The 12476-nt window shown below is 47.6% G+C and overlaps 1 protein-coding gene across 1 annotated transcript in view; it reads right to left on the bottom strand.

Moving 5' to 3' along the window:
* Positions 1–12476, bottom strand: part of TCERG1L (transcription elongation regulator 1 like) — a 272474-nt gene that overhangs the window by 33708 nt on the left and 226290 nt on the right. The window contains exon 8 of the mRNA XM_040361370.1: positions 2361–2515. Coding sequence (XP_040217304.1) covers positions 2361–2515 — 155 coding nt within the window. The remainder of the gene's footprint in view (positions 1–2360; positions 2516–12476) is intronic.

The raw sequence follows: 12476 nt of genomic DNA, 5'->3' as shown, positions 1-12476 counted from the left end.
GCCAAAAAACCGACGTAGAGGGTCCCCCTACAATCCATACCAGACCCGTATCCAAAGCACGCTACCCGGCCGGCCAGAAAGGGAGTGGGGACGAGCGAGCGCCCCCCCCTCCTGAGCCGTACCAGGCTGCATGCCCTTAAAATGGGGAGGTTAGGTGCTCTGGGGCAGGGGGGCGCACTGCGGCCCCCCCACCCCAGAGCACACTGTCCCCATGTTGATGAGGACAGGGCCCCTTCCCGACAACCCTGGCCGTTGGTTGTTGGGGTATGCGGGCGGGAGGCTTATCGGAATCTGAGAGCCCCCTTTAATAAGGGGGGCCCAGATACCGCCCCCCCACCCTAAGTGAATGAGTATGGGGTACACTGTACCCCTACCCATTCACCTGCAAGTAAAGTGTTAACACAAATAAACAACACAGGGTATTAAAATATTTTATTAGTCTGCTCCGGAGGCCCCCCCCTGTCTTCTTTAGCTCTTTCAGCAGGGGGGGCTTCTTCTTTCGCTCTCCGGGGGGGTCTTCTGCTCTCCGGGGGGTCTTCTCCGCTCACGGGGGTCTTCTCCACTCTCCGGGGGGTCTTCTTCTATGTTCGCCGATCTCCGCTGTTGACTCGGCGCACCCCGGTTCTTCCTCCCGCTGTCCGGTGCCTTCTCCTTCAGGGCTGGCCGCCGCTATACTAGCGGTGGCCAGTCCGCTCTTCTGTGACGTCATCTTCTTCACTTCTCTTCTTCTGCCTTCTCCCGATGTTGACATGACGCTTCTTCTCGCTGCAATGACGGGTGCGCGGCTTGCATCTGACTTATATAGGCCTCACAGTCCCATCATGCTCCGGTACCTACCCACGTGGGTAGGTACCACGTGGGTAGGTACCGGAGCATGATGGGACTGTGAGGCCTATATAAGTCAGATGCAAGCCGCGCACCCGTCATTGCAGCGAGGAGAGGCGTTGTGTCAACATCGGGAGAAGGCAGAAGAAGAGAAGTGAAGAAGATGACGTCACAGAAGAGCGGACTGGCCACCGCTAGTATAGCGGCGGCCAGCCCTGAAGGAGAAGGCACCGGACAGCGGGAGGAAGAACCGGGGTGCGCCGAGTCAACAGCGGAGAGCGGCGAACATAGAAGAAGACCCCCCCGGAGAGCGGAGAAGACCCCCGAGAGCGGAGAAGACCCCCCGGAGAGCGAAAGAAGAAGCCCCCCCTGCTGAAAGAGCTAAAGAAGACAGGGGGGCCTCCGGAGCAGACTAATAAAATATTTTAATACCCTGTGTTGTTTATTTGTGTTAACACTTTACTTGCAGGTGAATGCGTAGGGGTACGGTGTACCCCATACTCATTCACTTAGGGTGGGGGGCCGGTATCTGGGGCCCCCTTATTAAAGGGGGCTCCCAGATTTCGATAAGCCTCCCGCCCGCATACCCCGACAACCAACGGCCAGGGTTGTCGGGAAGGGGCCCTGTCCTCATCAACATGGGGACAGGGTGCTCTGGGGTGGGGGGGGCGCAGTGCGCCCCCTGCCCCAGAGCACCTAACCCCCCCATGTTGAGGGCATGCAGCCTGGTACGGCTCAGGAGGGGGGGCGTTAGCTCGTCCCCACTCCCTTCCTGGCCGGCCGGGTAGCGTGCTTTGGATACGGGTCTGGTATGGATTGTAGGGGGACCCCCTACGTCGTTTTTTCGGCGTAGGGGGGGTCTCCCTACAACCCATAACAGACCTAAGGGCCTGGTATGCTCCTGGGGGGGGGACCCATGCCGGTTTTTTATTTAAAAATTGGCGTGGAGTTCTCCCTTTCAGGAATGCATACCAAATGCTGACGCTAGAATTGGCGGGAATCCAAGTCGGATCTCCCGTCGCTTCTATGACGGCTTTGTCTCCATCACGGCTGGCCAGCATGGCGCTGGCTCCTGCGATGGGGCTCGTAGGTGGTCAATCTCGCCGAGAAAGGGAGCGAGATTGACACAATATCGCGGTCACCCACTGTACACACGGTCGGAATATCCGACCAAAAGCTCCCATCAAACATTTGTTGTCGGAAATTCCGACCGTGTATACGAGAGAAAATGGCCTCTCCATGTACACTGAAACTACACAAATACACAAGACACAAGTTTTTAAATATTATTATTATTAGATTATTATTATTTCATATGTACATCTAAAAGCATTAAAAAGGCTATTGGTTCTCTTCAAATACCAGATATAAGGGAAATCCTCATGTGGAAAAGTAACGCCTTATCAATCCATAGCTCAACTGGAAGGCAAGGGACTTCTTCAACATTATTAACTATTTATCCCACTATAGATATCATTACAACATGTCATGTGTACAGAATAAAATAGTAAATGGTAACCGCAGAGTTTAATTACTTGGAGGAGATTCCAATTTGCGCTTATGCGGCGGGTCCTCGATAATTCGGTTTATATCCACCCGATTCTTCAAATCGATTGGCTTGTCCCACACTGACAACTGGATTGTTGGGTTGAAGAAAAAGACTTTGTCATCTCTGGTCCATACGACACACCTGGCAAACGCAATGAAAAAAAAAAAAAAGTAAGCACATTTAAATTAAGGGAACAGATGACATCTGCTGTAATTTTCAATAAGTACATCATATTCCATATGGTGCAAATCACTAAAAGTAATAAAACTGCGTACTTGTAAATTAAAATACACTACAGGAAGGATATTCTGTGACCAAATGACAGTTGGCTTTAGATGAATGGATGTGAAACCAAATAGAAGTTAAAGGAACACTAAAGGTTCGTTTTTTATTGCCTAAATTGCTTGCTGTAAGCTAGTGCATTACAATATCACTTACCCCGTCCTTCCATTTCCCCTCCAAATTAGAGAAATCCAGCTTTTAAAATGCCGTTTCCTGTCTCTTTTCTTCTTGCTTTCCATCAGCATCTGAACCGTTTTGCATGGTGGAAAGCAGAACGTGCTCACCCCCCTCCCTATGACTACAGCCCTGCGTGACCTGCGTGAAGACGCTGTCTATCATTCACAGGCACGGAAGCAGGACATAAGTGGGCGTCTCTACAACGCTGTAGCTCTGCCTCTTGTGCATTGTTTTTTTCGTGTAGGCAGGGGACCTGGGAATGGGTGGATACTAGGGGCGGAGTGTGGCGGCGTTCTCGTTCAGCGATTTTAAAAAAAAAAGGCTCTGCGCATGCGCGATGCCGCTAAGCCTAATGGGAAATGTAGTTCCCATTAGGCCGTGAATTAGCATTAATGCACGCGCACAGCAAACCAGGAAGTGAGTGGTACTAATGATTCAGGAATGACGGAGGTTGATAAACAAGCTAGATTTTAACAGGTATAAAAGTATTTTTAATGGCAATCATTACTTTTTTCTTTATCAGCAACTGTCAGATCAGTGCCGGCCCAAGACATTGTGCTGCCTGGTACCAAGAATGAAATGCTGCCCCCCCCCCCCAAAAAAAAATTACGCCCACCAAAATGCCCCCACATCCATTATTTTATATCATGATAACTAAAGTGGACCTATCATGGCTCTATACATGTATAAAGGAGTATATAGAGGACCTGTTATGGTTGTTTACATGTATAGGAGTATAAAAAGGACCTGTTATGGCTCTATTCATGCAATTAACCCCACAGTGGAACGGAGAGCAAAACGGGAGGAGCGGTCGGGTGGCAATTAGCCCCACAGTGGAGTGGAGAGCGGAGCTGGCGGAATGGGATGGCGTGCGGGCGGCAATTTGCCGCCCCCCTGAAAGTGCTGCCTGGTACAATGGTACCATCGGGTCCCATGGTAGGGCCGGCCCTGTGTCAGATGTTAATTTAAGTGGAAAATATTTTTATCTTTACAACCCCTTTAACTCTCATTTGAGTCTTGAGTTTTTTTTTACTTTCGGTACATTTAGCTTTAGTCCCCAAAGTAAAGTCTGAGAGTAAAATATGTTCCTGTAATTTAAAACATTCATACCTTCCAACTTTTTGAGATGGTGAATGAGGGACACCTATCAGCAAAAGTATGCAGGAATAGGACTCATCCCTTGCCACACCCCCTTAAAGGAGAATTATACAAAAAACAAGATTGGTTAAACCCACAAGTGCTTTTTTTCCCCCACTACTATTCCTGTATATTGGCTTTTGGAATTTTCAAATGCAGAAAAGTTTAGCACTTGGAAACACTTTTTGATATATAACAAGTACATTTTATATACATCTATATAGATGAGACCAAAATGAGGGACAAATGAGGAGGACTGAGGGACAGAGGGACATTGCTCCAAATCAGGGACAGTCCCCCGAAATCAGAGACAGTTGGAAGCTATGAAACCTTAAGACCCCTTTCAAACTGGGGCGTTTTTTAACCACTTCCCGACCGCCGCATGTATATGTACGTCCACAGAATGGCACGTACAGGCAAATGGGCATACAGGTACGTCCTTTCCTTCTAGCGGGTGGGGGGTCCGATCGCGACCCCCCCGCGCTACATGCGGCGGTCGGATTCCCGCGGGGAGCGATCCGGGACGACGGCGCGGCTATTTGTTTATAGCCGCTCTGTCGCGGCTTCCCCGTGCTTCACTATGGCGCTGCATCGATCGAGTGATCCCTTATATAGGGAGACTCGATCGATGACGTCAGTCCTACAGCCACACCCCCCTACAGTTGTAAACACACACACAGTGATCCCTAAAAGTTACAGCGCCCCCTGTGTTTAACTCCCAAACTGCAACTGTCATGTTCACAATAAACAATGCAATTTAAATGCATTTTTTGCTGTGAAAATGACAATGGTCCCAAAAATGTGTCAAAATTGTCCGAAGTTTTCACCATAATGTCGCAGTCACGAAAAAAATCGCTGATCGCCGCCATTAGTAGTAAAAAAATTTTTTTTTATAAAAATGCAATAAAACTATCCCCTATTTTGTAAACGCTATAAATTTTGCGCAAACCAATCGATAAATGCCTATTGCGATTTTTTTTTACCAAAAATAGGTAGAAGAATACGTATCAGCCTAAACTGAGGAAAAAAAAATGTATATATGTTTGTGGGGGATATTTATTATAGCAAAAAGTAAAAAATATTGAATTTTTTTCAAAATTGTCGCTCTATTTTTGTTTATAGCGCAAAAAAATAAAAACCGCAGAGGTGATCAAATACCACCAAAAGAAATCTCTATTTGTGGGGAAAAAAGGACGCCAATTTTGTTTGGGAGCCACGTCGCACGACCGCGCAATTGTCTGTTAAAGCGACGCAGTGCCGAATCGCAAAACCTGGCCTGGGCATTTAGCTGCCTAAAGGTTCGGGGCTTAAGTGGTTAAGGCACTTTAGCGTTAAAAAAGCACATGTAAAGTGCCTGAAAGAAGCTGCATCTGCAATCCCAATGTGAAACCCCGAATGCTTTCACACTAAAGTGCCTGAAAAACACTCCAGTGTGAAAGGGGTCTTATTCCTTATTCAAAAGCAGACGTATAATGATGGTAGGCGGTCCGTAAGTGGATAAAATCACCAAAGAACTATTGTCCTCTCCCAGCAAATAAGGGGGGTCGGACACATACACATTATAAAACATAGTATGTGGTTAGTACATTATACAAGGTTTGAACCGATTAATCTGCCAGTTTGGTGAATTCCATGCTACCATGTGCATTTGTACAGGGAAACCCCACGCATGTGCAGATGCACTGCAGGACTATCAGGACCATAGGCGTGCCGCCGAAGGCCACCGAACATCAGAATTTATGATCAGCTGTAGACGGCGCCTGCGCACAATAGCACTGCTTAACCAGACTAAGCACCTGATGGAGTAAATATACGTGTCTGTGCCAGGAAGCAGCCGGGTGTGAGCTGTGTTATTAAACAAAGCAGAACGCAATTAAGATGCATTGTAAATTATGCAGATCTCAGTTAGCACCCATAATGCTATCTACAAGCGCACATCAGCACCGTATTTCTTGAACTCAGCAGGTTTATAAGGCTCTTTAATGCTGGGTGATCGGTATCTCTGCAAGAGAATAATTCGCTGCAAGAATTCCTGCTGCCAATCTCTCTATAAATCCTTGGTGAAATGGAATTGTTTCTTAAATAAGCATTGACTGCTTTGCTATTGTAACGGGAATTGTTCTTTACAAGCTAGCAATCCGATTAGCAACTGTAGAGAAATTCACTACACAGCGCCAACTCAAGGAAGACCCTTGTGTGTGACGATTGGCGGATTACAACTCCTTCCCATTTGGTAATCATTTGATCTATCAAATCAAATGATTAGTTCAACTTCACCCAAATCTATTAATATTGTGGATGGAGTGTAATAGATTATCAGGAGTGCAGTGAAAAAAAAACACACCAGATACTGATATGGCAGAGGCACCCATTGTGGTAGATCGATGATGATGTCAATTAAGGTGATCAGCGTTGTGATGTACATGAAGAGCGATCAGATTTATTTACACCCAAGAAAAATGTGTTTCAAGCCTAAATCCACCACTTTGTCAGTTGTATGGAGTTAACATAAGTCTGCAATAAATACATAGAATGCAGCAAAGAACTATAGTAAAATAACATTGAATAAGTTCATAGGGTAATTTTCCTTAATACGTATTATAAGAAATTGGCATATACCCATCTTAAGTTTGTTGTAACATTCATCTATTTACACATTAACACATGTCGCTTTGGTAAAGTGTGTAGGTAAAGCAGGGCTTTATTTTTCAGAAAGTAGGTGCAGGAACTCTGCCCTTCTGAGTCACCCTTCATCTCCACCACCTACCCACCTCCAAGCATGTTCCTTGGTTCCACCCAAAAGCCTGTCCCTTGGTTCCACCCCTAGACACCCCAAGCATGTCCCTTGGTTCCTTCCACTACCCACCCCCAAGCATGTCCCTTGGTTCCAGCCCCAAGCATGTCCCTTGGTTCCCCCCCTACCCACCCCAGGCATGTCCCTTGGTTCCTCCCCTACCCACAACCAAGCATGTCCCTTGGTTCCAGCCCCAAGCATGTCCCTTGGTTCCTCCCCCTACCCACCCCCAAGCATGTCCCTTAGTTCCAAACCCAAGCATGTCCCTTGGTTCCAACACACATGTCCCTTGCTTCCTTCCCCTACCCACAACCAAGCATGTCCTTTGGTTCCAGCCCAAAGCATGTCCCTTGGTTCCTCCCCCTACCCTCGTATCGTGGGCGCCTATTTACGCTGGGTGCATTTCCATTAATTTTCCATGCACATATGTAAATGAGGGAGATACGCCGATTCACGAACGTAGTTGCGCCCGGCGCATAATATACGTGGTTTGCGTAAGTCGTACGTCCGACGTAAAGTTATTCCCCATATAGGAGGCGCAACTGATGCAAAGGTATGGACCAGGGAACACAAGCCATCGTATCTTTTGTAGTTTACGTTGTACGTGAATATGACTAGGCGTAGGTTACGTTCCCGTCGTAGGCAGTGATTCGACATATCTTTAGGGAGTAGTTTCGACATGATTCTAAGCATGCACACTGGGATGCGCCCACTGGACGGCGCATGCGCCGTTCATTTTAAGTACTTCTATGGCGCTTGGCCCATCATTTGCATGGGGTCACGCCTCATTAGCATGGCTCACGCCCACTTCCACCTACGCTGGCTTACGCCGAGGAAACCCAGCGTATCTTTAACAGCGAGTGGGAGCAAGTGCTTTGTGAATCCAGTGCTTGCCTCTGTGCGCTGCACCGGCGTAGCGTAAAAGAGATACGCTACGGCGGCATAAATATGCGCCGATGTATGTGAATCCGGGCCATAGTGTTTGGGGGTTCTATGTAATTTTCTAGCAAAAAAAAAAATAAGGGGCCAGATTCACAGTGAGAGTACGCCGGTGTATCTCCTGGTACGCCGGCGTACTTTAAAATTTGCCGCGTCGTATCTTTAGTTTAAATCCTCAAACCAAGATACGACGGCATCTGGGTTCGATCCGACAGGCGTACGGCTTCGTACGCCTTCGGATCGTAGGTGCAATACTTCGGCGCCCGCTGGGTGGAGTTTGCTTCGTTTTCCGCGTCCGGTATGCAAATTAGCTTTTTCCGTCGATCCACGAAGGTACGCGTAGCCGTCGCATTCTCTTACGTCGTCGCTAGTCGGCTTTTCCCTGCGTACAGTTAAAGCTGCTATTTTGCGGTGTATAGATAGACTTGCCATGTTAAGTATGGCCGTCGTTCCCGCGTCGAAATTTCAATTATTTTTTTCTTGCGTAAGTCGTCCGTGAATAGGAAAGGACGTAGCTCACGTCTAAGTTCAAAAAATGATGTCACTGCGACGTCATTTCGCACAAAGCACGGCGGGAATTTTCGAAACGGTGCATGCGCAGTTCAATCGGCGCGGGGACGCGCTTCATTTAAATTAATCACGCCCCCTACCCGCCGTTTTGAATTCCGCCGCCAGAAATACACTACGCCGCCGTAACTTACGGCGCGAAATCTTTGAGGATTTCAAAATATGCCAGGTAAGGTACGGTGGCGTAGCGTATCTATGATACGCGGCGCAAGTGCAATTCTCTGTGAATCTGGCCCATGATTTTTACATGTAGGAGCGAAGTGTCAGAATTGGCCTTGATGCAAAGTGGTTAAAAAACGAATTTGGAACGAGACAAAGTGCACATGTCTAGCGGAGAACTATTGTGTACCTTGTATAGGAATATTTATGTGGTTTTGTCACTGTAGAGCCTTGCCTTTCCATAGTTCTCCTTCCAAAAGCAATGCTAAGCACTTAGCGTCTTGTCATTGAAATGTTCCATACTTCTGAAGAGCAGCTCTAAATTTTAGGCCCCGTACACACGACCGAGTTTCTCGGCAGAACTCAGCCAGAAACTCGATCGGAGCCGTATTCTGCCGAGAAACCCGGGCGTCTGTACACTTTTGGCTGAGGAAACCGACGAGGATCTCGTCGGGCTAAATAGAGAACATGTTCTCTATTTCCTCGTTAGTCAATGAGGAAACTTGGCTCGCCGAGATCCTCGGCGGCTTCACAAGGAACTCGACGAGCAAAACTATGGGGTAGATTCAGGTACGAATTGCGCATTTTTTACGGAGGCGCAGCGTACCTTTTTAACACTGCGCCTCCGTAAATTAACTGCGCTACGCTTCATTCATGAAGTAGTAGCTACGTAATTTGCGTGGGCGCTCCTTAAAAATGCCCGGCGTAAGGGCGCGTAATTTAAATGATCCCGTAGGGGGCGTGGATCATTTAAATTAGGCGTGTTCCCGCGCCGAACGTAGTGCGCATGCTCCGTCGGGAAACTTTCCAGACGTGCATTGCGGCAAATGACGTCGCAAGGACCTCATTTGCTTTAACGTGAACGTAAATGGCGTCCAGCGCCATTCACGATTCACTTACGCAAACGACGTAATTTTTTTAAATCGCGACGGGGGAACGACGGGTATACTTAGCATTGGCTGCCCGTGCTAATAGCAAGAGCAGCCTTACGCGGAACCCGACGAACGCAAACGACGTAAAATGCGTACGCAGGGCGCGCGTAGGGTTGTGAATCGGCGTTAGTATGCAATTTGCATACTCTATGCTGACCACTACGGGAACGCCACCTAGCGGCCATCGTAAGAATGCAGCCTACGATATGACTGGCAAAAGAGCCTTATGCTAGTCATATCTTAGGCTGCAGTCGGCGTATCGAGCTTCCTGAATCAGGAGCAGTCGATACGCCGGCGCAACTAAGCAATTGCGCTGCGTAACTATGGTTACGCAGACGCAATTGCTTGTTGAATCTACCCCTATGTGTTTTGCCCGTCGAGTTTCTCAGACGTGTGTACGGGGCCTAACAAAATCAGTAACTTAGTAAAGTCAGGTAGTTCTGAGAGACAGCGCTTATGATTCTTGTCAGAGGAGCGTTTATTATCCCAGCTGTACAACATGTTTTTATGATGTCTCCGCAGGGACGTTTTTTACTTCATCATAAATTCAGCTACAAAATTCACAGGCACATTAAATTTAAATGCAAATCCAACTTTATTATCAGACCCGTCATAAAAAATTACTTTAGTAGTTTTCAAGTTGACAAAAAAATACAGACTTTTTGTTAAATATAGGCATAGTTTGTTGCGATTGCATTTCGATAAATATGTGTCATGCTAGCGGGACGGTCAGGATGTTTCCTTACTCAACATAATGTGACAGACAATCCACTTTATATAATAGAAATCAATAATGCTTCTTTGCAAAATTATTTTCCGGTAATCAGGTCAATAAACCTTCATCACGACCTGGCAGGATGCCACGCAGTTTCCAAAATGTGGAGGTGAGGTTAACGACTCTTTAGAACTGTTAGCATCTTTAAAAACACTTCCATACCGGGCACTTTTACACCCTTCCTGCCCAGGCCAATTTTCAGCTGTCAGGCCCCGTACACACGACCGAGAAACTCGACGGGCAAAACACATCGTTTTGCTCATCAAGTTCCTTGTTCGGCTGTCAGAAAACTCGTTGAGCTAAATGTTCCCATTGCCCAACGAGGAAATAGAGAACATGCTCTCTATTTGGCTCGACGAGTTTCCCGAAGGGTTTCTCGGCAAAAAGTGTACACACGACCGGTTTTCTCGGCAGAATACGTCTCCCATCGAGTTTCTTGCTGGATTCTGACGAGAAAACCGGTCGTGTGTACGCGGCCTCACACTTTGTATGACAATTACGTGGTCATACAACGCTGTATCCAAGCTAACTTTTATATAATTTTCTTCCCACAAATAGAGCTTTCTTTTGGTGGTATTTTGATCACCTCTGTGTTTTTTATTTTTTGCTAAACAAATGAAAAAATGCCGACATTTTTGAAAAAAATATGTTTTTCTTTGTTTCTGTTATAAAATGTTGTTTTCTCCTTCACCGACGCGCACTGATGAGATGGCACTGATGAGGTGGCACTGATAAGGTGGCACTGATGGGCACCGATGAGGTGGCACTGATGAGGAGGCACACATTTGCAGCACTAATATGCAGCACTAATAGGCACTAATAAGCAGCAATATTGGCACTGATGTGCAATGATAAGGGGCACTGATAGGCAATCGAGGAGGCACTAATATGCAGCACTGATAGGCACTAATAAACAACACTGATGGGCACTGATATGCAGCACTGATAAGCGGCACTAATGGGTACTAATAAGTGGTACCGATAGGCGGCACTGATGGGCAACACTGATGAGGAGGCACCAACAGCAATTACTGAAGAGCACTGATTGGCATCTGTGATGGGCACCGACAGGAGTTACTGATGGGCACTGATTGGCATTTTGATGGGCACTGATTGGCATTTTGATGGGCACTAATTAGAATGTGTGATTGGCACCTCTGATGGGGGCTGTGCTGATAATCAATGCACTGATTATCAGCACAGACCCCTTTATCAGAAGAGCCACCGATCAGCGGTTCTCACAGCTCCCGGTGAGGAGAGCTGCTGACTGTCAATCAGCAGCTCTCCGGCTCTGCTCCTCCATTCTCACCGAAGCGCTGAACTGTGGAGGGCGTGGCAGGGGGTGTGTCCTATGCCTGCATACTTTTGCTGATAGGTGTCCCTCATTCCCATCTCAAAAAGTTGGGAGGTATGAGAACAGGGAAATGCCTTGTTCGTGGGGCAAGCTCATGGAGTACGCGGCGGGCGTGCGCGCGCCTGCTACACGGCAAATTAAAGGGGACGTGAAGGTACGCCCATCTGCCCACCGTTGCCATTGTGCCGCCGTATATCGGTCGGCAAGTGATTAAAGTGGTTGTAAACCCAAACAAAAAAAACCTCTAAGACAAAGGCATAATGAGCTGTGATGCTCATAAGCTCTATGGGCCAGATTCACAAAAGGGATACGACGGCGTATCTCCTGATACGCTGTCGTATCCCTGTTTCTATCTATGCGACTGATTCATAGAACCAGTTACGCATAGATATCCCTAAGATCCGACAGGTGTAATTGTTTTACACTGTCGGATCTTAGGTTTGCAGTACCGCGGCCGCCGCTGGGGGGAGTTTGCGTCATAAACCAGCGTCGGGTATGCAAATTAGGAGTTACGGCGGATCCCCGACGGATTTTCGCGTCCGCTACGTCGCCGCTAGTCTAATTTCCTGTCGCAAAGTTAGTCGTCGTTTTAGGTGCCCTAACTTTAGTCTGCAAACGTATTGCTGTCTAAAGTATGGCCGTCGTTCCCGCGTCGAAATTTAAAATTTAACGTCGTTTGCGTAACACGTCCGGGAATACGGAAGTACGCTACGCGCGTCGCCGTTCGAAAAAATGACGTCATGGCGCACAAAGCACGGCGGGAGTTAGGAAACGGAGCATGCGCAGTAGGTCCGGCGCGGGAGCGCGCCTAATTTAAATGGCACACGCCCATTTGAATTGGCCCGCCTTGCGCCGGAGGCCGCAGGCGTAGTTTTCATCGCAAGTGCTTTGTGAATCAGGCACTTGTGATGAAAACTTGCGGCGGTGCGCCACCGCGATTCTACGTGAATCTGGCCCTATGAACCTGCAACAGGCATGGCTAGGTT

This window comes from Rana temporaria, chromosome 8 (genome assembly GCF_905171775.1).
Source record: "Rana temporaria chromosome 8, aRanTem1.1, whole genome shotgun sequence".
Taxonomy (NCBI): domain Eukaryota; kingdom Metazoa; phylum Chordata; class Amphibia; order Anura; family Ranidae; genus Rana; species Rana temporaria.
The sequence above is the reverse complement of the archived record's forward strand: the minus strand, read 5'-3'. Positions and strand labels throughout refer to the sequence as shown.